The 26,031-nt window shown below is 41.3% G+C and overlaps 3 protein-coding genes and 1 long non-coding RNA gene across 5 annotated transcripts in view; 1 reads left to right on the top strand and 3 right to left on the bottom strand.

The window, feature by feature from the left end:
- The first annotated feature begins 1,024 nt into the window (after positions 1–1,024).
- LOC113035230 (uncharacterized) lies at positions 1,025–2,088 on the top strand. The gene is made up of 2 exons (XR_003274323.1): positions 1,025–1,404; positions 1,646–2,088. It is a non-coding gene; the product is annotated as an uncharacterized LOC113035230 (long non-coding RNA).
- A 3,745-nt stretch (positions 2,089–5,833) lies between these two features.
- vent (ventral expressed homeobox) lies at positions 5,834–6,759 on the bottom strand. The gene is made up of 3 exons (XM_026190923.1): positions 6,606–6,759; positions 6,297–6,496; positions 5,834–6,070 (listed from the first exon to the last, which is right to left on the bottom strand). The coding sequence occupies exons 1-3, from the start codon at positions 6,757–6,759 to the stop codon at positions 5,834–5,836; spliced, it is 591 nt and encodes a 196-aa protein (XP_026046708.1).
- Positions 6,760–8,297: 1,538 nt separating this feature from the next.
- vox (ventral homeobox) lies at positions 8,298–9,614 on the bottom strand. The gene is made up of 3 exons (XM_026190721.1): positions 9,033–9,614; positions 8,712–8,947; positions 8,298–8,597 (listed from the first exon to the last, which is right to left on the bottom strand). Exons 1-3 carry the CDS (start codon positions 9,298–9,300, stop codon positions 8,343–8,345), a joined length of 759 nt encoding a protein of 252 aa, XP_026046506.1. The 5' UTR covers positions 9,301–9,614; the 3' UTR covers positions 8,298–8,342.
- A 2,720-nt stretch (positions 9,615–12,334) lies between these two features.
- kndc1 (kinase non-catalytic C-lobe domain containing 1) overlaps positions 12,335–26,031 on the bottom strand; it is a 51,253-nt gene continuing 37,556 nt past the window's right edge. Inside the window, exons 20-31 of one of the 2 annotated variants that reach the window (XM_026189787.1) lie at positions 25,849–25,946; positions 25,578–25,762; positions 23,757–23,867; positions 23,464–23,611; positions 23,219–23,377; positions 22,874–23,080; positions 22,659–22,741; positions 19,359–19,512; positions 18,518–18,640; positions 18,087–18,146; positions 17,488–17,645; positions 12,335–15,592 (exon numbers count right to left, since the gene is read on the bottom strand). In XM_026189787.1, coding sequence (XP_026045572.1) covers positions 15,364–15,592; positions 17,488–17,645; positions 18,087–18,146; positions 18,518–18,640; positions 19,359–19,512; positions 22,659–22,741; positions 22,874–23,080; positions 23,219–23,377; positions 23,464–23,611; positions 23,757–23,867; positions 25,578–25,762; positions 25,849–25,946 — 1,715 coding nt within the window. In that variant the 3' untranslated portion in view covers positions 12,335–15,363. Of the gene's footprint in view, positions 15,593–17,487; positions 17,646–18,086; positions 18,147–18,517; positions 18,641–19,358; positions 19,513–22,658; positions 22,742–22,873; positions 23,081–23,218; positions 23,378–23,463; positions 23,612–23,756; positions 23,868–25,577; positions 25,763–25,848; positions 25,947–26,031 lie in introns of those variants that run through there. The other variant, XM_026189788.1, reaches the window with a different exon arrangement.

The raw sequence follows: 26,031 nt of genomic DNA, 5'->3' as shown, positions 1-26,031 counted from the left end.
GATAATCATTCAAACTCACACCCAAACTTATGGTGAGTTTAGAATCTAACTGCTATATCTCTAGACTGAAGAGCCAACCCATTGAAAGCTTCGCTTCACTCCAGGAGCTGTGACGCAACGGTGCTAACCAAATGCCCCGCCATGCAAACCCTTTCATCAGAAAAAGCCATTGATTTATTGTTGTACTAATGTATTTCTTAATGATTTATCTATATCCATTTTGATGAATATAGATTCCTCAGCTGCTACCAAGAAAACAAGAAGCAAAGTAATTGGTTAGTCTCAATCAAATGTCCAGACCTTTGATGTGCATGGCACTGTGGACTCATTAACTTCTCATGACATCAAATTTATACAACTTAAATACATAAAATATAAAGAGAGAGAGAGAGAAAGAGAAAAAAGAATCCTCTCCACATCAGAACATAGCTGATGATTTGAAGACGTGATTCAGAGCCATGAAAGAAAAAGAGTGGATTTAATGCTGCAAGATAAATGACTCCTGTTGCTATGCGGCATATCAGCTTCCTCAAACACTGAGTTGGGTCAACACAAATTTATGCTCTATTAAAAACGTCATACACACACAACAAGGCTGAGACTCAACACTGAGATGCTTCTAAGTAACTTTCAGTGCTCATTAGCGGCATTTTTGCCAGACTTTTTTTTTTCAGCTACGTTGGGATGTGAGGTGACCTCAGCTGGTCCAGGGTGCTCATTTAAAGATAGATCTTTCTTTACCAAAACGTGTGATATACGACTGCTGCCCACAAGCGCTGCAAACACAGTGGTTCAGAGAAAAGAGAGCAGTTTCATCTTCAGCCCGGTGCACCGGCCTTGACATGCCATAACACTCCCTCAGCTACACACCACACAACCTGTGCACGTGTGTGTGTGTGCGTCAGTGTCTCACTTCAGCACACCCTGAGAGTCCTTGTCTAGAGACCTTGAGTTCTAAAAAGCACGGGGGCCTCTCTTCTGGGAGAGGGAAAGAGAACGAAAAAAAAACCCCTGAACAGATAAGAAACTTTTCCACCATCAGGAACAGGGCGTCCTGAATATTTCCCTTCTCCCAGCTTGTGTCAGATAGGAGATAATAACTGTAACAAGTTCACTCGTAGCTGAAAGATTTGGAGCAAAACAAGACAAAGTATTTTTGCAGAAGAAACCAACCTTTGTATGCCACTGTACTGTAGAATTTGTTTGTTTGTTTGTTTTTCAGTGTCTACAGGCATCTTCCCAGATGTGTCGCCATGGCTTGAAACCAAAGAGGGAGGAGAAGTGCTGAGTGAGCATGCACAACAGCTACTCTGTCTTTGTTAAACATCTTCAAGGTCCCTGTGGAGGGATAAATGGCCAACAGGAGGTGCTTTCCTGGGAGACATGCATGGAGATCTATACGGGGTAAGTCCTCTTCACGCCTTCCACGCATTTTATAAACTTAATCCTTTAATTAAAACTACATCTTGGCAACTATAAAGCGTATGACTGCTGTATGTGCATTTTATTTTGATATTACAGTATTTTTAATACCTGGACGTAATGCAATTTTAGCCAGTCAGACAGGAGAAGAATATAAGAGTCATTTCTTGTGTTGTGCATCCAGTCATGCATCTTTATGCCTTTTGTCATCCCTGCCATCCAGGTTCCAGTGTCCAGAATCGGGGCAGTGGGGCTAGTTGCACTCGCTGTTCCTTTTTCCTATGCACATACTTCTTTGAGATTTAACTTTAAAGAGGCATAAGGCATGGGAAAATGGGGCTGCAGAGGTATTCCACCAGGCAGACAGCCATTTCATCATCTTCTCCGCATGACAGCTGACCTCAAAGTGTGCATTCGCACACTCACTCTCACACACACACATACATTGGAATTCCAGCCTGTCTTGGGCTTACAAAGAAAATCTGCAAAGCACAGACTGTGATACACTGGATTCAGGTATTTTTATGCCCCTCTGATTATTATTGATTTATTTATTAAAGCGCAAATTTGATCTTAATCATATGTGTTTTATTGCATTTCTGTGACATTATTGTTCATGTGTGTTTGCCCTGAATATTTGCTGAATAAAGAAAGTTGGGCCATTAATCATTGGATTTGAAGTATTTGCATGCACTGTACGTTTTTGTGGTATTGGACACTTAAATCATACAGTACAGAATTTTACATAATAATAACTAGTCATGTTTTTTGTGGCACAAATGACATGAGCTCATAAAATCTCAGTATTGCTGATTTCATGCGATAAAAGAGGACCTTTTTGTGCTTTTTATAAATCTTTCCATCATTTTTGCTTTTTTAAAGTTACATTTTCACTCTTCAAAACATTAAAAGGTAGCAAAAAAAAGCAAAAAAGCATTTCTCTGGTTGAGGTGGAACTTGTTTTGACTATAAATACAATTAGGTGGTGTTGTGCAGTGGTTCACAGGCCCACTAAAAGGGTCATAAAAATCAAAGGGGCCGTAAAATAATTAACAGTCCAGTCTTTAACAATATACCTGCCAAGTCTGAGATAGATCAAATGAGCAGGGAGAAAAAGAAGACACTCATACGGGGATTTCCTCAGAGACACGAGAAAGTGGATATTTTAATAAAATAACCTGAAAGATTTTGATGGAGGAGGGTTGCTCTTTACTATATCTATAACTATAGTGCTTTTTATTACTTTTTTGTAAGAGGTCACAAGCCAAAAAGGGCTGAAAGTGTCATTTGACCAAGTGGTAACAGCATAGTTTTAGTGCTCCAAGGCATTGATTATTCCAAAATATTTTCTGTCATTGCATGTATTGATGCTGGCAGTGGAGAGAACTGTCTAATGTGTCAATCAAAAATCTCCTATAGGCACTCGCCGCAGTGGAGATTTGTAGAATGTGAAGGCCACAACCAATTCATGCTAATCAAACTGCTGAACGGCCCTTCTTACTCAGTGGATGGAAGCAAGCTCGTCCATCAGAGAGGAATGTTTGCTCATAGCATAGTGGCACTGAATCGATTCGCTGTAGTGCTGCCCTGTAAAGTGCTGGGGCTGATAGAGCCAGACCATGCCATCTAAATGCCACCCACAGCATCACATGGACACTTCACTGTAAATGTAGTGAACTTTAAAAGGCAAAAAATAGGATTTCTAGGGGCTGGTGCCATTCATGAGAGACAAAATCTGGGTCATGACATAATTAAGCATATAAGAGGGTTTTTTTTAAGTATGTGCATCAAACGTTTTTGCTTTTATTTTGGAATGTGTTAAGCTGTGAAGCACTGTAATAATGATAGGCTTCACCTCCTTGGCCTCAAACTTAAAGAAAATTAAATGAAACATTTTGACCTTTTTTTAAAGCTTTACTTAAAAACTAATAATTATGAACCCTTGGTATTTTTCAAAGGGGTTACAAACCAGAAAGGTTGATAACTACTGATCTCCCATTTTTAAATCGTGTGTCAAGCACATTTCATTAGTAAAAAGTTGTTCTTTTAGTGTAAAAGTAGCTGTTTCTTGTGTAGGTTTAGGGAAGCGGGTAAAATTAGCTGGAGTTCTTGGATAAATGCATTAATAGGACTCCTATCAGTCTATCTGCAGCCACTGTTGACACCTCTTCACCTATTTACTCACCTTTTTCAAAAGGTATCAGGGAAACACTCATTGTCATTTAATTCACCACATCTTTGCCCTCTCACAAAGATTGATGTCGATGTCTCAACTAGGAACTATCCCTGCTAATGCTGCAGACCGAGGCGTTCCTCTGTCTGAAGGACTGAACAGAGGCACAGCATAAATAGCGGTCCAGTAAGCCTTTAAATGAATGTGTCCTTCTCATTATTCTAGTTACTGATGCTTGCAGGTCTAATCATCTCTTTTTTCATAATTGTGCCTCCTGGTGCGGAATGACAGCATTTATTTTCTTTGGTGATTGTTTGTGTGCGCTGGCTTTAGGCCCTGCCAAATAACTAAGAAAATCCTGTGTGCTGCTGAATGTAGAGCCAACCAATAATCCACATACATCACGAGTCTGATCACCAGGAGTTTCTTTTAAATATGAGGAGTAGATTCTAGAGTTCAGATGATAGATTATAGATTAGTTTACCAGAAAACATCTCAAAGAGTTCAGATCAGGAGAGATTAACTTCCCATTATTAGCAAAGTATAGAGAAGAAAACGTGGCTCATGATTGGAAGCACACCATCTGTTCAACATGGTGGACACATTGTTATGACATAGGGCTGCCACTGGTGTTTATTCTGAATGGCTATAGTCTCTGCTCAGATACAAGCAAATACTGCTAAACGAATCAGACAGCAGTAAATGGATAAAAACCCAAAGATTACTGCAAAAGCAACTCACGAGTTTCTTAATGCAAATAAATATTTGATATTCTCCAACAATTAAGTCAGCCACCTGATCTCAGTCTAACAGATCATGCTTTTTAGTTACTGAAGACAAAACTGAAGCCACAGAAACAACTGCAGCAAAGGCCTATTGCCGAGCATATGAAGGAAGAAAAAACAGCATTCAGTGAGTTCCATGGACAGACTTCAGGCAGTTACAGACTCCAAAGCATCTTCATCCATGTATGAAACACATCGTCACATATTTAAAATAATGCTAGTTGGTCCCATGAGTTCTGAACCTCTAGAAATGGGGTCCTGTGGACAAAAAAACTACGTCTTTCTTGAACAGTTCTGCCTTAAAGCTCAAAGTCTGCCCTTCAATCACATTTTGGTTGCCTGATTTCAAATCCGCTGTGGTGACGTACAGAGGCCAAACTGCAAAAAACTGCCCCTGTCCAAATACTTATGGACCTAACTGTATTTAGCTGGAGCCAACTAATGACTTTAAGGTGAGCCAATATACACCTTTGGCAGACTCAGTGGCGCCTTCCCTCTGTCTTTCAAGTAAGTGCGAACAGCTGAATGGTCATACAATAGATCTCAATGAAGCTCAATGATCTCGCGGTTAGATCCGCTCTGATATCCCTTTGAACAAGTAAAATCTACAACCAGCGGAGGACAGGCTCAGCGTGGAGCAATGCCAGCGGCAAAAGCAGGGGACAACAACTTCACGTCGTTGCATTTACAAGACGGAGAAGACAGACGGGCCTGTCATTGTCGCTACATGTTCTGTATCAACGAGGATGTTAGAAAACTGCCCAGCTGCTTGTCAAGGCTGGGAAACCAGGAGAGAAGGGGAGTGAGAGAGGGGCACTGATAGAAACACTGCAGTATGATGAGGAGAAGCGCACTGAACTGCACACTTTGTTCCTGTTGAAATAAATGGCAACACACAGGATGGTTGAATTGTGTGACATTCAACCATTTTGTTATTGTGTGCTTTTCATCCAAACTGAAAACAACAGCTTCTACACGACACACTGTCTCACCCCTCCCCCGGATATCTATCAGGGTTTAGCCAAACCTTTAACCTCTCTTCTCATTTACAAACTTTTATTCATGATTTTACATTCTTCTAAAATGTTACATAAATGTGCCCAAAATCTATGTGAATTTTTAAGGTCGTGGTTTGTGTTTTACTTGTTTAAGTGTGCGCATGTAAAATGACGATCTATGAACCTGAAGTCGAAAACAGAAAAAAACCCATCACAAGCAGTTTAAAGACTTTAATTCTGTTTTATTTTTGCCATAAACCATAAAAACTTGCAGCAAGTTTATTTCCATTATTTGAATGACACTTACAACATCAAAACATACCCAGTGCAGTGCTTCAGACATAATAAAAGCAATTATATTCACAACTTTTAAAATCTCTCTTTTAGAGAGAGCAATGAGGGGAGGAATATCTAGATTCTAGACAGGAATTTGGGGGATAAAAGTTCTGGGGAGCTCAGAAGTAGTTTGGCGGCGGCAGAAGAACGGGGTGGGAGGGGTGATGGTGCAGAGGTGCGGGGAGCGGGTGCAGTTGCGGGTAGAAGCCGCAGCTGGCGGGGAGCTGTCCGGTGAGGAATGGGTGCTGAAACAGCATCGGAGGCAGAAGAGAGGTCTGTACTGTCAGGAACTCCGTCCTTCTGTCCTGGACCTCCCTTTTTAGTTTCATCCTCCTGTTCTGGAACCACGTTTTCACCTGTGAGATGCAAAAAAGGCCATAAGGTACTATCCTTTACGCACAAACACAAAGCAAAGGGACTTTTTATGATGTTTATATAGTCTTTGAAACAGATTTACATTTACTGAATTACATCGGGTAACTAGATGGCAACATAGTAATAAAAGTCTTTGTCAGCTTGTGCTTGTGGAAAGCTTTGCAGTGCCACCGAGGAGGCCTTGAGGAAAGCATGCATGTAACATACTTGGGTTTCAGAAAGATTCAGCTCCTCGGCGATTTTCCTCCTCTGCGTAGCACCCAGGTATTTCTGCTTGCTGAAAGTATGCTCCAGTTTGCTAACTTGTTCGGATGTGAACTTGGTCCTGAGTCTCCTCTGCTGGGTGGCCTCCCCCTCGCTGTCATCTCCCGCTTCACTCTCGGACCCAGAAGAATTGTTGCATCTGTCTGGGGGGAGAAAGATGAGAAGTTGAATTCATTTAGTCAAAAATCAATACGCACACAAAGGCCCTATCAACAGCAGCTCTTAAAACAAAAGGTTTATCTGTGAACTTACTGTTTGGCGATGTTGCAGAGTATCGACTTCTTGATTCCTTTGTAAATTCCACGATTTCACTGAGATCTCGCGAATGAAGCGCGGCATCCTTTGTCCGTGGAGTCATCTCCTCATAATAACTCCTGGCAAGGCACTCAACAGAAAAGTTAGCCATAGTGGATAGAAGCAGCGGTTGAAGCAGTATGTGTTTGTATGGATGACTCTTGGCCGCTATATAGGAGGGGCACACTTCTTTGTTTGCATATGCAAAGCGATCTCACAGGAACAATGGGGACTTGATGGCGGTTGTAATTGAGGTTAATAGAGGCAGGATTCTACTTTTTCTCAGGTCGTGCTGGGATGCCTTGGCGCCACTGAGTCTGACTCTCATTTACCTGGCATTTCAAACTGAATGATGTCTGCATAAAGAGTATCATGTCTGTATCCGCCACTAAATGCGATGAGAATAACTATAAATGTGGGAGGTGTGACTTGTTTAACCGCCTTCGGTCAAGAAGAAAAATACATACAGTTACGCAATGTTTCCATCAACTACCCACCACCACCACCATCAACTTATCAACCATCAAAACACACACACACACACACACACACACACACACACACACACACACACACACACACACACACACACATATATTGTTATATTTTTTCAGGTGATCAAGGGTGTAGGTGGCTCTTTAGCGCATGTTGTATGCGCATTGAGCAACCTGGTGATGATGCCTTTGTCAGGGTGGGACCGGGTGAGTGTGTGTGTGACTGTAGTCAGAGAACATCGACAGAAAGTGAGAAAGTTTCTTTGATCTTTGCTGACTGAGATGTTTGCCTCGGGCCAGCTTGAAACCTCACACAGCAGGGAACCTGCAGGTTGTTGTTTTGCATTTTTGCCGAGCTTAATTCAAAACATTTGAGCATTTATAGCACGTTTATATCAACCAGTGAATTCCTTCGTTCTTACACAACATGGGTTATGAATTGAAATGTCAAAAAGAGAAAAAAAAAAACTGTCGTAAATTTACGAGTTTAAAGAGGAGCCCTCGACCCCCTCATTGAATTATCTCAGACTAGTTTCGAATCGAGCTCACTATCTCCAGATGTCATCACACAATCAGGTTTTAACCTCTAGATTCCTTGGCCACACAAAGCTCCAGACTCTCTGGAGCCAGGTCGGAGCCCCAGTGGTAAGTGTAAACTCTTCAATGAGAGGCCTAATTAGGACTAATTGTTAACCATGATCTCCCCGTTACCTTGCATTTGAAGTGCAGTAGTGGGGACAAACATGTTCAGTCTTTAATTGAAGAAAGTGACGTCATTTAGGGTTTCCAGGACACGTTGTGGAATCCTGATTTAATCTATTGTTATTTGTGTATATGGTCAAATCAGAGGAGATACAGTGATGCGATGTGACCTTTAGCCCCCTTTTGTCATTGAGTCCTTCCAGACCCGCCCTCCTTTATGATGAAAGACAGGATGAGCTATTTATGTGGAACTAATACTGCAATAAAGATGTATCATCAGCTTAATCCTTATAATCTGGACAGAGATAGAAAAAACAAAGAAGTCAACTGCTGAAGCTTAAAGGATAAATTTATTAAAAATAAATAGATGTTTCTTTAATTACATACAAAAACTTTTCATTGTACACAGATATTTAAAATCACACAAATAAAAAAAACAACTTTGATTGCGCATCTTCGGCTCATTTGTGTAAAGAGAAGTCTCTAAAGTGACAGTTCCTCAGTAGAAATGTGGGTGGTGTATCATTGTTCGATGAGGGTAGTGAGGAGGCATGTGCTGATGGTGGAGCAACTGCGGGACAGGTAATGAGTAAAAGGGATGGCCCGTAGGAGAGTAATGGGGTAGATGTCCAGCCATGCTGTGGTACTGAACCGGAGACAGAGGCTGAAAAATGACCGGCGGGACTGGGGGAGTGAAATAGTCTTGGAATTCCCGTTTCAGCTTCATCCTTCGGTTCTGAAACCAGGTCCTCACCTGACACAACAAAAAACAAAAACAGTTCAGTCAGCATCCGCAGCACTGAGCAAATTGGAGATGTCTGCGTCTTCATAAATCCAAAATGTCAAAGAGTTTACTGGCGCGTCTCACCTGAGTTTCTGTGAGGTTCAGCTTTTGTGCCGTCTTCTCTCTCTCCCCGGAATCCAAATATTTCTGTTTGATGAATATCCGTTCCAGTTTTTTGATCTGCTCGGACGAAAACTTTGTGCGAACTCGGCGTTGGGGTCCCGCGTCTTTTCTCCCCTCGTTCCCCTCGTCCACGGAGAGTCTATCCGGGGAAACCCGGTCGCTCTCATACCCGCAGAGGTACTCGCTGACGTCACAAACTAAAAGAAGGAAAACCGTTACAAACTCATCTTCTGCGTAAAGCTCGACTATGCTGTTTAAAGCCTGGAGATGTTGGGTACTTACTCGGTGGGGTGCAGCTTGATGAATCCAGTGGCGAGCACAGTGTTGAGTCCTCGGCCCCGCAGCTCTCCGCTGGCCCCGAGTGTTCGAAGCGTTTAACTGCTTTGGACTTTATCTGCAGGTAACCTTTGCCAGTGGGCGGTGGGCTTGGCTGCACCATGCAGGGAATGTGAGGTTTGCAGGTAAGGGTCGTGTCCATGTCAGCACAGTGCCCCTGAATGTTATTGTGATGGTTCTGGGCCAGCCAGTCCACAGAAAAGTATTTCACCATGTTCACAGTGGAGCTGTGACATGTAAATCCGCCAAGTTTGAGAGGGCCTGTGCTGGCCACGGTCGGCTTTTATTGGGGGTCAGCCCCTAATCGTATTTGCATATGTAGGGACCCTTGTTAATGCCTGATCGATTCCGATGATTGTGGGATAATGACTTTACATATCCTGTGAGTGTGTCAAGACCTGGCGCCGTCTAGTCTGTTTTGAGTCCTTGCATTTCTCTGAACTCAAAGTGAAATTAGGAGCCTCACTCAAAATGATATTTCAGCATTTGCTACTTGTATAAATATAGTTGCTTACATGGATGATATTTTGTTAATATTTCAGCTGAAAAAAACAAACATTAAAGGACCCATGTTGTTTCTAACAGGCATTTTGGCGCTAAATCAGGTTGCTGCGCGTGAAGACAGTAGACTAAGCTACAGCTCAGTTTTCCTTTTAGATAATACCATTAGATTCATTAAGTCAGGATTCACAGTGTATGAGCTTTAGCAACTTTCACTTTAGGTGATTAAACATTGTTACATTTTGGAACCCTTTTTTTATTACTTTTACAGCACATGGAATCTGAAGTTGCCCAATTCTCTTTAAATTATGACAGTTAACCCAAACCGCTTCCCACACTTTAGTGATAATTATATTACGCACATTATAATTATTCTGCACTAAAGTATATTTCGATACTGATATTTGTGTAAGTGGGTCTTTATTACTTTCAGTTAAGTAGTTTCTGAAGAAAATGAAAACATGAATATAAACGATATAAAGTAATAAAAATGGAAAGACTGTTAAAACAAATTGTGTACATTTTCAGTTATACTTAGTAGCTGTTTCTGACAATTTTATGCGCAAAACATAAACAGTTATGGTGCTTTGTTAAGGAGGAAAGGTGTATTTGCTCAATTTCTCATGACAGTTCCATTTGAAATCACAGGCTGGGCCTCTGAGCTCCCTGCTTATCCAGTTTGCTAACACGATGGAAGCGTAAACAATAATTCCCTAAGAGACGTCTGATAGTAACCAGGCAGAAAGCAACATTTAACAAACAAGATGGTGTGGGCAGCACCTAAATTTGGGGAGCCATTTCTAACGCTCTCGTCACATTTGTGCCTGTAACCCTTAAGCTCCCACTGCAATCAGATGGAGAACACAATGGTCTCCAGTGGTTTCATATTGACATGTGTTTGATACCCCGGCCAGCGCTGGCGCCAGTTACCCAAGAACCAGCGCTTGGCACAGGCACTTCAAACATTACAGATCAAAGGCATTACAGTAGCAACACAATTAAGGCCGATTGTCGCCTCGTTCACATGCAAATATGCCAAAACAAGCTGCGAGGAAGCTGTGGAGAGGGCGAACAGGCCCAGAGAAAAGAATTCAACTGATCCCCACACATAGATATTAAATATAAAAATAAGTACTTCTAAAGGGTGTTTACTATCCAAACGCTTTCCAGTAGGATACGCTTTTACTCGCTGGTGTAGTCTACTATCTAGTAGTTGAAGAATGACAGTCCTGCGTCATGTCAGCTAGGTGCCAAATAACCAGACAGACAGCTTTCCGAGAGAAAGCGCCAAACCTGTGGGACTGGCTCTCTGCTGAGATATCTCCACAGGCAGCAGCTCGGTGACAATGCCGCTAAACTGATCGTTTAGTTATATAACAAAGCAGATAAGAGGCTGGTCCTAGTTGTCTCCTTTATCGGCAATCTGTCGTTGTGAAGGCAGGAGTCCATTCAGTCTTTGCGGTCTCTTTATCTCCTCAGCTTTGAAGATGCGCCCCGATCGCGTCAGATAACAATGAAAAAGGCCCGGGACCTCGCCTGCACGCTGAGCCTGTTTCCTCAGCTCTGCCTCTGTGTGTCCCAGAGCAACAGCCGCACTGACTGTATTCATTTTTTTTTCTTAGTGGGTCACTAGCTTGGATAAAGTCACTCAGCTGGTTTAGTTTATTCTTGAGCAGCTGGAGCATCAATCTTTGTTTAAAAAAAACTCACACAGGAAATAAAGGCATTTAGGACCTTCTGGTTTAAATGAAGCCTTTAGTCATCAGACCCTGGATCACTGGTGGAATAACTGTTTAACTACCCATAACACACTCTATTGCCCAATTACCCAGTGGGTAATAGGTGGGCTGCAGTGTGTTACTGAACCATATATCCTATTACTGGGATTTTTTTTTACTGGAAAATCCTAAATAGAGTAAAAAGTGAGAATTTTTTTTCAGTTAAATGTAAAGCAGATGTATGAAGTCTGAGCACCCCTAAATTATGCCTCAGTCTTACACTCCACCACAGTCTCTTGCATGCTTAAAATCCCACTGAGCTTATATTAGATTTGCTTTGAACGGATGACATGTTTCCGATATCCCCAGACGTCCATACGAGATGTCAGAGACAACAGCTGTAGGACACAGTTCATCACAAAGGATGCTCATAAATATCTGAATATTTGTGCCTAACAAAAGGATTAAAATGGAATTTCAGTGCCCTCCGGTTTGCAGGATAGCATACTAAAAACTGATTTGCCAGTGAATGACTTTCTGCCAAAATTAATGGAGCACAAAACATGAAACATTTCGTTTTTTAGGAGTTATTTCAATGCTGTGTACAGTCATTTCATATTTATATGAAACACCTAGTTGGAGGGAAAACTGAGCTTTACTTCTACAGTCGTCTGATTTCTGCACATTCATCTCACATATTAGCTTTTACTAAGATCAAAAAATGGCTGAAATGACGGCTGTTATCAGTATGATTTACAGTATGTGCAGTGCAGATAGGCACGCTTGCTTGGTGAGTAATATAAAAATGTAAAAGCAGATTGTGGTCAGAAGGTTTACTCCAGCTTAAAACTTAGTGTAGCCATCATAATATAACTCCCCACACTATAAATGACATTTTAATCCTGTAAACTGCAGGAAGAGGGAAACCCAAGCAACAGCTCTCTGCCTGATACAACAGCACTCTAACCTGCCATACGGCCAATCTATCACGGATGTTGTCTGACAATAATGAGCTCTGGCAAGAGAAGGTTTATAAAATCTCATTTATTTGGCCATATTAAGCAAATCGTCATAGCACGTCACATTCCATCTCCACGCTGGGTTTCACCGCGTGCGAGAACAGACAGCAGACACAGGCTGAACATCATTCCTCAAGTAACATTTTGCATGCCGACATCTCATTATGTTCCATCATTTGCTCGGTAATGGCAAGTTTTTGTCACGACTGTGAGCGTGTCTTTCTGCATTTCACCACACGCTATTCTTAATGAATGCAATTACTACACATGGCGCTGTTTAAATGGGATTATTATATTTTAATTTATCAATCTAGTCATGTAATTCTTATTTCAAATCCTAATTGGTAAACAAATAGAAGCTATAGGCTTGTGACCAGCGAGAGGAAAAACAACATCAAGTGTTTTAGAAAGGTGTTCACCCACCATGTGTCACAGGAATATCTTCAGTGCTCCTTGGCATTGATTTTTCAGGTGTCTGGAAAGCTACTGGAGGGATGGAAAACCATTCCCCCAAAGACCATCCCCTCTTTTGGTGTTTTGGAGAATGCATCAGACTGCAATGTCCCCTCAATTAGGTTGAGATCTGCTGACTGTGAAGGAGCAGTGGATGGGCCCGCTGCAATACTGGATAAGAGAAATCTCATAATAGCTAGAAAGGATTTTTCATATAAAAAAATAAGGTGATCAATCAGAAACACATTTTTGGATCTGAAGCGAGCCTTCCCTCTGCGGGGACAACTGGAGCCAAACTGTGCCACTTAATCTCGTACCACCTCTGTGTTGAACTTTAAAAAGGAAAAAAGAAAAGAAATAATCGTGCTTTATTTCACTTGAATGACTGACATGGCTGGATTCAAAGTTTGCAACCTATTTACCTCCACTACTTTCCTCTGATGCAATTACTCATGCTCTGCAGGTTTTGCTGTGTGGTGATATAATGAAACGCGGGCCTTTAATCATTTTGGAATATGCACCGTGTACGCACAATATCAGCTGAAATAATGGAGTCCTCAATAATCTCGCATTCACTTTACATTGTGACTGCTATTTGTGCAGAATCACAGTTCTCTCTTTTATTATGTTTTCACAGTCATTTCAGTCACGTTTGTGTAGAAAACCATATGAATTCCCTTCAGAACAGAACTTGGATCTCCCACAAGTTCCAAGGAACCGAGAACATTTTGAGGAACTGCATTTCCAATGATATTAACAGCGTCTAAATTAAATGCCGTGTCAATCGAAACAGGAAAAAGTTCCCGCTCAGTGCTCACTGCTTTCCAGAGATTCTGAAACTTTTTGATGTCGTTGGCATCACTGAGTGCTCAACTACAGCAGCATTTTCTTACTGTACCTATTAAAAGATTGAAACTGCAGAGACCGTCTTTGTGGTTTAATCATCGAGCTGAGATCAATAAAAATCATAATGAAGAGAATTTATGACCAAGTCCAAGCAGTTTGATTAACACTGTAGCCAGAGCAGTTCTGGTTAAAATAAAAATCCCAAAGAAGTGACACGACGACATCATTTACCTGAAAATAGTGTCTTTTTGTCTTATGGGCTGACAGGCATGTTAATTGCTGCTGAGGAGGAACTGTCTTTGAATCCAGCGTCCAGTTCTTATAACAATCACAACACATCGATGCTTTGTGGTAAATGCTAACGTCAGCAGTCCAACATGCTCACAATGACACTGCTGCTAGTGTTAAAGTTTGCAAGCCACATTTTACGCTCAAAGTTTAATGTGTTGTTAAATTTGAGTTAGATGTAAACACAAAGTTTTCTTAGTCTGCTCTAAACTCAAAGCAGAAATGTCAAGCATGCAACCAGAACTTGCTGCCAGAGGCTCCACTGCAGTCCAAAGTATAGAAATAGCTGTGAATTCATTAATGACTTCTTCTTTCTGCTTTTATTAAAATGCACTAGTATCCCTGGTGTGTTCATGCAGTGCTAGCATAACTCCACTGTAGTAAAAATGTATCAGAAAATGAAAAAGCAGTTTTATATCTAGAAAAATTATTTGAATCATAAAAGAACCACAAGTTACAAAAGTTTTTTCGACTTCATAGATCTGCTCTTATCTGTAAATTGTAATTAAAGGATGATGACAGCTTTACTTAGTGTGAAAAAGCTTTTTTTTTTAATAAAGGTTATGACGTGAAAATTGTACTCATTGAAGATCAAATTATACCGTATGTGCCCCGGGACTTAATAAGTGTGACATCCAGAGCTGAAGTATTAATGAAACAAACCTGACCTCACGACGGCGCTAAATTAAGAGTTAAGAATCGGTGAAGCTGTAACAGTCAGTTAGTTAGTTGTCGGGAGATTTAAGTGAAAACCAAACTACTGGTATGAGGAAACTAGTGAGAGGATTTCTAATGTTTCTGTATAAAACAAAAATATTTGCAGAAATAAAATCTTTACAAATGCTTCAATGCTTCCAAAAGGTGCCAAAAAAGGTCATTTTGGAAGTTCCCCTTAAGGCTCCTCACATATCAGCTGATATTTTGCTTAATGGTGCATATTCTAAATATCTTATAATTGATCATATTACTACACTGCTATATAAAGAACCTTTGGCTTTTTGTGTTTTAGGCCCTCGCACAGTAACTCACTTTTTTAATCCGATCTTGGTGTTGGACAAACATTGTACAGCTGCCATGTTTAGTCCAGATATGCTTACATACAGGTTTTAACAGCTAAATTACAGAAGAAGAATGTCAGTATTAGCTGAGGAAGAAAAAATTACCCACTACTCCTGTTGGTTTATAGGAAAAAAATGCTAACATGAAAATCAAGCATGTGGGAACAACAGCAGAACCTGTTCATACACAGAGCTTTTAGCTAAGTTCACCTCAGATTCTATATTACTGACTAAAGTTAAGGTGTTTTTGACAAACAGTCAATTGATATCAGAAAATATTTTCCAGTCAGGGACCAGGGAGTGTCTGCGCACTGTGGTCTGGACATGGCGCCTCACTTTTTGGCTCGTACATATCCAGGTGTTGACCTCTAACGCCGGGCTGTGAAAGCATGTCTCACTGGAAGGTGGCCTTAACCCTCCTCAGTGTGTCCTGGATCCTCCGTGTCTGGCGCTCGCTCGACTGCTGGAAGTTGGCATCGCTGTTGGCGGCCAAGAGGTGGATGTCCGAGGTGGTGAACCGGGCGATGCGGCGGCGAAGGTAGCCCTGCAGGTCCCGGTCTGGGCTGTAAGGGTACACAGCCTCTTGGAAGGCATGGACCTGACTCACAACCTTTGCTATGCTCCTACAACCAGTGACGGAACGATGAGGATGAGCACAACATGAAATGGGGAGACACAACAAAGTAACAGTGACACCATTATAAGAATACCTAGGTGGTGTTTTTTTCTTGTAAGCAGCATTCTTAGCTTTGCCTGCGACCTGGTTTAGAGAGCAGGGATAGCCCAGGGTCCACAGTAACCAGCTGTCTCTGCTAGACATGCTCGTGACCCCAGCATCTGGCTACACTGCGTCACCTCTCAGCATCTGGCCCGAAACCTTTTCTTCCAATCAAACGCCATCCCACAGGCACCATCTGGTGCTAGCGCTACCCTAACCGACACCTCGAATTCAACAGCTGTGCCATTACCATCCAGCCGCCACGTGTTGTGACCTCAGCATCTGGTCAGCCATATTGGAACGAAGGAGAAGGACACAGGAAAATGCTTCCTGCTGGCTGACTTTGTTGTAGATGGATTCACAGAATATGAGGCCTGAGCTCATTTTAAGTTAATGGCACCAACTATTCATACTTTAGGTTACTCCAGGGACAGGTAGCAAGCTAACTTTACTGGCTGTATGCATGTTTGAACAGCATCACTCCTTTAACTCTGACATTAGTGCAAATTCCAGCATGCAGTATAATAACACTTTATGATTCCTAGTGATATTTTTGTGGGGATCTTGATAAGGAGAATTATGCACATGTAGGACTTTGGCTGCTTGTCATCACTTTGATTCCACGTTTCAACAAATATTCGACCGGCACAACTTGCCGTTCGTTACTGGCAGTCATTAGTTAGCAGTCCTCATGATGACTGCTCAGAATGTGTTGGCATGTGTGTTTTTCTAATGTGTGTACACATAATTAGCCATGCTTGCTGTTATATTACTCCATATTAGCATCTATGAAATGAGACGGAAGGAACGTTTTATCATCAGTAGTAACAAAAGCATACTTTCACTTAATGTGTTTGCCAAGTGTTACCTCACCACTATTTTAATTTTTACCTTCGCCAAGGTGCTCATGTTATTTGGCAGCTTCTGTGAGCGCGTGTTTCATTCTGTCTCTAAACACAACAGCTCAACAAGTTTTGAATGACTTCTGATAAAACCTTGTAGTGGTGTAAAGTGAGGTCACCAAGATCTTCAAGGTCAGCTTAGTGATTTACCCTAACCCTATTGGTCGAAGATGGACAGAAAGTCATATAACTTAGAACTACTATGACATTTACCACTGTGGTGTGTATTGTCATCATATAGAAAGTATTGCATGAAGACTTAAGATATTGTGTTTGACCTCTGACCTCTCCTTCAAGGTCAGTAGGCTGAGAAAGTCAAAGTGATAGAAATGCTATGCAGAGCTTTTTAAAACTATCTGTTTTACTGCCATTGTTTGTAACACAACATGTAGACAAGTAGGGAATTATGTATGTTGGGATTCTACATATCACATGACTTCAGACCTCAGAGGTTTTCTTCAAGGTTAAATAAGGTCAAACTTTAATAACGTGTCTTTTATCTTTAAATTGCACTTAAAATTTTTCTGCCTTCGTTTGCATTGCAAAATTTAGGAGATTACACTGACATATGGGGATATTAATATCGCAAATATGTCACATCTGACACTTTACATTTGACTTCTTTCTTGACCCCAAAACATGTTCTATCTTTAAAGAAAGTACCTGTCAAGAGAGCCTGAATATGCTGCCTTGTTAGTTAGAAATATACTGTTGCGTAATATTATATAAGAAGCTCAGGCTACCTACAGAAGTAGAGTGCGTGTGGGGGGGAGGGGGGCATTCAGTGGTCATGCCTCACATCCGACACTGTTTTTATTATTTACGATAAAAATCCAAAGGTGAGCAGGCTAGCAAGATAGTACCATAAATACTATACCATACATCAGACACAGCGTACCTCAGTTTGGTCCATTTGTAAGCCCCGGTGGTGAGAGTGAAAGCTCCGATCTCTAGCTGCTGCACGTGCATAGCCAGGATGTGGGCTGAGGGCAGCGTGGGCTTCTTTGTTGTATGTTCACCTCCCATAAGACACAGATCATCACTCTTCAGAAAAACCTGATTAGGAAGCAATACATCCACACAGTGAATAAATACGCTCTTACTGGCAGAGAAAATCAGGTCAAAGATACTTGATGGAGTCCAGTGCAGAGGTGATAGCGAGAGCCTCGGAAGATTAAAAAGAAAAAAAAGTCAACCCTTTGGACATTTCATAGTCAATAGGCCACGCAATTTATCCTACAAACTATTACAGCTAAAATAGAGAAGTCGGCAAGTGTTTCATTTTGTGTAATGTGTCAGGTTTTTTGGGTTTTTTTGAGCAACTTGGAGCAGGAGAACCAGCTGTAAGCACACGACACCCGGGAAAGTAGCTCGAAGCTGTTTTTCTATTGATTTGTTTGCCCTGCAGCCCAGTTTCACAATATGTGGCCATCCTAGCCTTCAGTTACAAACACCATCCGTGTGTGCTCATGCTCAAACACACACACACGCACACACCTGCACAGCTCGTAGCTCCTCCAGAATCTCACACACCTTGGACGACAGATGTTTCCACGCCTGTTGGCAAAGGCAACAGTAGTTTTATTAATCATTACCAAAACAGCAGCTTCCATATAGCAACACTCAGTGAACGGCACCTCCCTGCAGATGGATATATGGAAATTTCTCCTATTTTCCCCAACTCTGTTTTTTTTGTTGTTTTTTTTAATCACTGCTTTTCAGAGTGGGGGGGTGGGGGGCACATTCTTCCTCGCTGTGTTTGTTCTTCCTACATCTTATTTGAATAGATTAATTTGAATTTTTTTATTTGTGAAACGAATTAAACACCATCCAAACCTTCTCGCAGTAGAGGGAAACATTTAGCTTGAGGGGCAGCAAGTTATTGCACAAACTTGTGTGAGGAGGAAAGCATTGCCACGGAGCCTTACCGGTAATTGCCTGACAATCACGTTCTCCAGACCTCCGAGGACCTGCATGGCCGTGGAAAAGTTCCTCGATTCGTAGCAGTGCTTTCCTATCCACAGATACTTGGTCAGCAGAGCAACTTGTTTCTGCAGGGGAGGAGAGATTGCAAGAGAAACAAAAATAAACAAAACAAAAAAAGGCAGACAAAGCAAAATGCTAAAATCACGCAGCTCTCTCAGGCTGCATTAATACACACGTACACTGGCAATATATGAAAAATGTTACATGTCAAAGTGCTTTGTGGACACTATGTTTTATCTATTACTCATCTGCTTTCTTGAAAAAGATATCAATGTGAAAATTATTTAAAGTGTGTGGAAAGTGTTCATCTGAGAGCTGCACTTGAAGCTCCTTTATGAGGACAGCTTAAATCAGTAGGAGTGAATCCACATTTGTCCAGGAGCTGCTTTTTTGGGAAGCAATGAAAGCTGTTGTCCTTGTCATAGAAATCATAAGCAACACAAATAACTGAAAGAATGAGGTAAAGCTGAGGTGAGGAAGTGCAAAGATAGTTTAAGTGCTCTTTAAATAGTCAGAGTATTTGTCATAACGGTGTGAAAAATGCTCCAAAGTGCACGGATAAGTCCTAAAACAGCTGAACATCTAGTGTGTTCTCAAGATGTATTCTCATTGGTTTGCTCGGCTTTTTGTGAGACTTATTAAACAGTTAAATAAAGAAGCTACTTTCAGCCTGTGACTGACACCAGAGTTCACGTGAGAAATCAAAGCCCGCGCTGTGACAGCGATGACTCCCTTTTATTCTCACCGGGGAATAAACTCCCACCGAGTTATGAGTCCTCTCACCTTGACAGAGTCGCAGATGACTATTTCAGCAGAGATCCAGTTAGTGACACTATCAGCGTACGTGAGCAGCCGCTGAAGGTAGCTCTCTGAAGCTGGCCCCTCACGTGCAAGCCCACTGCTCCCCTCTGCTGGTGGAATATGCTGCGACACATTTCTGTTAGGAGAGCGTGAGATGTCGGAAAATCTTCACTGGATTTTATGGCTCTAAGTAAGCGCCCACCAAAAATCCCATGTATTAAAGAACATCTTTAGATTTTCAAATTTTGTATTTTTCCAGGGAAGCTGTGATGGGTACTTCCACTTGTGGAAAATATTATACTTTGTTTATCTGGCATTCACCTGGACCTTTCATGTTTTTCTAGATGTCACCTGAAGAGTCGTCCCACCCACACACTACAAGACATAACTGCACAATTTACATTTGATACACAGTGAAGCCCACAGTTATTCATAGCTCCTCTTTGTTTGTGTCTTTTGTAAAGCAGTAACAGCGTTTTTCTGCCAAATTTAAACTCACTAAAATCTAAAATCTTGACTTTCTTTAAATTCTGTTCGACTATAAAAGCAGAACTAGCCACATGCATACCATTCAGTCAAAGTTTAACTGTGATGAACGCTCAGGTCAAGCGTTGTGAGAGCCCACAGAAATGATTGCTACAGGTGGGTTTAGAGTTGTGATTTAAACTGTTTCACAGAGTCTAGTTCAGGGATGTCAAACTCATTTTTCATGGTGGGCCACATACTGCCCACTGTGATATTAAGTGGGCCACACCAGTGAAACTCCTCTTTCTGTCAGTGTAAAAACATTTAACTAAACAGGTTTTTTCCGTCGTAAATGTGTAATTGCAGAAAATGTCCCGGGAGCTCATTGCTCAAAGTGTGTTGTATTTATAAAAATGAAGAATTTGTTAATTCGCAGAAAATAATTCTTGCCATGGATGGACTGTAAAAAAAATTCCATAGCAGATATGAAAAACAGGAAATTTTCTGTCATTTAATCTTTTATTTACCCTTCTTCCTAAAGCAAAAGGAAAAGCTGTAGAAGTGTGGGTGGAAGCAGATTGAAAGTGAAACACTACTGTGTGCAGTAAAGTATTGTCCAAGGTGGATCCAAAGACCTTTGACACTGGAGGATATGTTGACCTAAAGGTAGGGCTGCTCAATGAATCGAATTTTAATCACGATTACGATCTGGACTTTCAACGATCATTAAAAATGACTGAGCCGATTAAGATAAGATAAGATAGAACTTTATTTTTGTGTCTTTATGTCATCCATAAGGGATGCATTTGACATATGTTTAACATATTATAGCCCAACAAGTTACTTATAGCACTTTAAATATGAGCAATCGCTTTTTGGCAAATACCGGAAATCAGTTTTTGGCAGACAATCACTTTTTGGCACAACACCGGTCCGTGAAAATATTGTGGGGCATAAACGGTCCGGTCCGTGGCGCAAAAAAGGTTGGAGACCGCTGATTAAGAGGACCCGAGGGAAGCTCGGAAAGCTAAGCAGAAGTTATTTGGAGAGGAGAGTGACTGCCGTTGGTTGAAAAGAGAGGTAAAAAAAACTTCAGTGGTGTTGCACACTATTTTATATTATTTTTTAAAGTCATTGTTAACCCTTTAAAGCCGGTCAGAGCAGCACGCTCCGTTTTGCGTAACTATTTTTAAATCCCTGTACCTGAACCACGTAAGCTAGCGCAATAATTTGTTTTGCATATGAAACCGGAGGAGTTGTACTTACATCTTATGCCATCAGCTTGTCCTCGGTCACGGTTTCGTTCCACATATAGCTTTGCAAAAACTGCATAAAAAGCGCTTGCAGGAACAAAAACATAATATTCCAGAAACACGCTTTGCCGATCCGACCAGCTGTTCTTAACACTTCCCACAGTGAAAAAGATGTCAGCGCGAACTATCGCATGTCCGCAATTTCCTGGCCGAAACCGGAAGTGACGTCATTTTCGCGGAAGTTGTAGTTTTTTACTTGTAGGCCTTAAAAGCCTATACTGGTCATGTTTGACTTTTCTGAATAGTTTCTGGGATGCTTAGAACTCGAATTGCACTGCTGGAAATAGTTTGTTTTGATGCACCTGCTGTTTTCTTTGCAAATTTGCATCATAGGATTGTTTTTTCGTTTTTCCTGCAGTATATAAAAATTGGTGTATCTCCAAAATAAAACTATGAAGACACTCAAAATAAATTTCCTGTTGGTGTAAACTATTTTTGCAACTTTTTTGTATTTAAAGTTTTGAGGGATAAACCTCTTAAATTTCTCCAAGTAGAAATATATGTAAAAAAACAAAACAAAAATGATTTTCAATTTTTTTGTAGTTTATTGCACTTTTTTGCAATTAATGTAGTTACTATGGACTTAATGCATACATATTATTAAAATATGGGCTATAACAGTTGTATAGCAACTTGAGATGCTCCCACAAATGGCACTACAACATGTAAAAAATAATATAAGCTCTGGCGGACTTGGTTCTATAGTAGGTCGTAAGGGTTAAATAAATATCGTCAAATATTCGAGATCTCAATTTCAGTGAAAATAATCGTGATTATCATTTTTGCCATAATCGAGCAGCCCTACCTAAAGGTGTATTCTGGAAAATGAGCCAGTGAAGATTAGGCAGTTTAGTTTGAGCTCAGTATCACAACTAAATTGTCTTTAACCTGCCAACTCCCTCGTCCAACGTCTGTGTGCTTCCCACACATTCACACTCTGATGAACTCATCAGGAGCAAGCTGCGGTTCAGTTTCTTGCCAAAGATTGTAGTAGCCAGTTAGCGAACTACCAACCTTCCAATAAGTAGAATGTAGAGCAGACCTAGGTGTTGATGGAAACTTTATAAGTAAAATCTTCAGTATGCATATGGTTAAATAGATATATGATAATTTTAGTATTTCATGTACTGTGCAGAGAAGAAGTACAAACAGGTGTTTGTATATGGAACACACACTCTGCATAAAGACTGGAAGAAACAGCAGAGAAAGAAATGAAGTGAATCTGTGAGTGGGGACGCTGAACAGTTTTTCTATACAGGTCACTGAATGTTTGATGGGGTATGAAAATGATGTTAATCATACACTGCGACCTTCACAGGCAACACTTCTCAGCACAATTGAGCAGCTGTGGGTGATTGTGCATAAACATTCAAATGCTCTGCACCTAAAAATCCTTTCATAATAGAGGGCCAGAGACCTCTGATCGTTTGCCAAGGTGCTGTGAAAGCTATTTCAGAGGCTTTCAGAGGCTCTCTAATGCAGGCTTTATAGCTTTTGTACTCACTTGTTCGGGGTTGAGACTTTGTCCCTGACTCCTTGTATTCTGGAGTTGAGTAAATGAACTGGATGGCATCCTTGGAACATTTCCTGCATTACAAGAGTTACAAATACAAGATGCAACATGACAAGCTGGTGAATTCTTAGAGACACGGCTCCCTCTAGTGGCTTGAAATGATAACAACATTAGGTGGTGTACCAGTCACATAAATGGTGTGCTACCTGCTGCAGGAGCGTGAGCTGTTGGGCTATGTGCTGTGCACTGTACTCATTTTGGCTGAAGGGCAGTCGTTCTTCATTGTGCAAGCAAGTGCTGGAGAGCTCATCCATCAGGGAGCGGTGACAAGGCATGGGCAGAGCCACAGCAATGGAGAAGGCCTTCTCTTTAGACATGGATGCAGAGGGCTCCACCACTCGCGAGATCCTCCACTGCAAAGTTCACACAGAGGCTTAGAAATCTGGGAAGCCATGTTTAGGGCAATAAAGACTTCTTGTTAAGGGATCTGATCTTATTGGAAAATAGATCAAGATGAAATTTGGCTCAACAACAAGAATGTAAATATTGACCTTTTTCCCAAGATCCTCAGTAGATGAATGCAAACACCCAGAGTCATCGACTTCGTCAAAGCTGATTAGGCTCCCTGTCAGATGGCTTGCTGCACTCATGCTCAGCGGGCTGTGAAGACCAATAAGCAAGGCTTCCCCTTGGCTGTCTACAGGAATCACCTGTGGAAGCATTAAATGGAGAATATTTGAGAATATTTTTCATTCAAAGGAATGGCGCTGTACACAGTGTGTACATATCTGGCTACCTCAGTATTAAGGAACTTTTCTAACACGTCCACGAGGCTGGAGTTAGGCACAAAGTCCACTGTTCTGCAGTCTGTTATCCAGAAGTGAAGCAAGTGCAAACTCCGATGGAAAACCTTTTCACTGTCTCCTGACAAATCAGGTCCCTCCCTGAAATGGGAAAAGAAATAAAACCCACATGTAACGTGTTTCATACCGTGTGCCACATTTTGATTAGTCATTTATTGGAAGAATTGGAACTGCACACTGCTCAGAGCTGTTCCTCTGTCGTCCTGAGCTGCTGGTTGTACTTTACCTTACAGCACAGATGAATTTATTCATTATGAACTGCAGTAACTGCTCAGGAGTGCAGAAGAAACGATACGTATACAGGAACTGCTGGATGTAGCCCTCCACAGCTGCATTTCTGTGATGAAAACAATCATAGAGACACTAATTAGAAATCAACACAAGGCATTATTAGAAACATGATATATAGAAAAAAAAGAAACACGATATGTAGAACAGATACATAATATACAGAAAGGAATATAAAAACATTCGCAAACCGTCCAGACCCGGCAAATATAACATACAAGAGGTGAAGTTGAAGGAACTCTGAAGCAACTTCCTGCTATATGTGAGTTACCCTACATGTCCTACATCTGGATCTTTTCCCACACAGATGTGTAAATTTCACAAAGCATTTTAGGGAGAGATCCTTCCAAGGTGCCCTAAGCTACTTTAACGACTCCTTTCAACGTGAGGGAGCAGTGACGTCACTAAAATCACAACATTGTCAGTGGTGGTGGGTCTCATGTGAGCGGCCAGATAAATGGGAATTTATAAAGACCCTCTGTGTTTAGCTGAACCTGCACTTTGACTTTAAGGCAAATTAAAAGCTAAAATCTGTGAGCCAATTGTTGAGGACAAAAAAATGCCAAAATTGTCTGTAAGTTGTACTACTGGCAATAAAGCCCCCAAAATCTTGGAGGGATCTAAGGGGAAACAGTTTGATGTGTGGAGGATGATGTTTGAGAGCCTTAAAAGTTTCTTAAGCACAGGAGAAGACAGCAGAAAGACAAAAAGGTGGAAGAAACACTGCAAATGCTATCTGACCGAGCTAAGAAGCTATTGTAGATCTTACAGCTGATGCTGTTTGAGGTTAATTCCACTGACGATACGGTTACATGTCCCACCCAGTGCAATAACGCCGCTCATTTAAATGATCGTCACAACAATCAGACAACTGGTAACTCGAAAAATGCAGGAAGGAGGGAAACCGCTTCAAAGCACGCATGCCCTGACAGAAGAAGCCCCATCGCTCTCGGACCTCAGCTGAGACTGCAGGACGACCAGAAGAGCTTCGGCTGAGGACCTCAGGTTACGCGCAAACGGTGTCAGGAGAGCTGAAACACAGCTTGGTGTGAGCCCAGAAAGGGCCTTAAATTTCACAGAAAAAAATCCCCAAATCAATTAACCAATAACCAATGAAGCGAAGCTAAAATAGAGGAAAGTCTGGCTTCTGAGTTTTTGGACAAGCTGTAGTTTGTGTAGTCTTTATTGGCTCAAACAAAAATATAATAAATTACAATAATATCACCTAGAGGTAATAAAAGGGGATCACCTGAGCCGTCAGCTGAGGGCTGGACGTGAGCTCAGCTGATTACTGTGGAGCGTGACTTCACAGCCAACCAGAATGCAAATCAGAGAAAAACTGCACTTCCAGTTTCAACTAATTGCACCTTTTGATCAAATGTTTCGTACCTAGTTCAAATTTTTAAGCCCTCAAGTTTAGCAGGTATGCTGCCTATCAGCCAATATAGTATATAAGTGTAGTATGCTGACATCCTTACAATTAGTCAGCATTACTGAGAAAAAATACCCTGCAAATAAAAAATTCCAGCTGTAATAAAGGCCTTATTTTAGAAAAAACACATCAATAAAACATCAAATATATTCTTAAGTTTCCCGTTGTAAGTGAATACACTCTTTTGACTCTGTAAAATCCCTTTGTTGGACACATAAAAAGCAGACGGAAGGTTAAATAACTCAGCCTATGACCTGGATCACAGCACTGTAAAACTTGACTAGAAAAAAAGAAAAGAAAAGAAAATCGACCCTCAATCAAATGTACCTGGCGTAGAGGTATGCCATGAGGCCCAGAGAAGATCCAGCCTGCAGAGTGCTCTTCCCTTTGCTGGTACCAAAACTCAAGACTGAAATGTCCTCTGAGGACTCGAGGTCCAACGACTCGAGTTCACAGACAGCCAAAGCGGGGAGCAACGAAAGCTCCAAACCCCACTGATCCACACTGAGAATCTGTGGAAATGAAAGAAATTCTATCAAGCTTACAAGAACTGGGTTGTTAAGTATGATGCATAAGATTTTTGGGTAAGCTTCTGTACCTCGAGGTATTTCTTCACACTATCCAAGAAGGCTACTTTGGACCTGAGTTCCTCGAGCTGTGACTTGAGTTTAAAGAGCATTGGCTTGCTCTCAGGACCTTTGGAATACAATAAAGGTACAATACACACACACAGTCTTTACATGCTGTATCAGAAACACAGCATTTTGCCATTTTCATACTC

The sequence above is a fragment of the Astatotilapia calliptera genome, chromosome 13 (genome assembly GCF_900246225.1).
Source record: "Astatotilapia calliptera chromosome 13, fAstCal1.2, whole genome shotgun sequence".
In the NCBI taxonomy this organism is placed as follows: domain Eukaryota; kingdom Metazoa; phylum Chordata; class Actinopteri; order Cichliformes; family Cichlidae; genus Astatotilapia; species Astatotilapia calliptera.
This window is presented reverse-complemented; position numbering and strand designations above follow the sequence as displayed.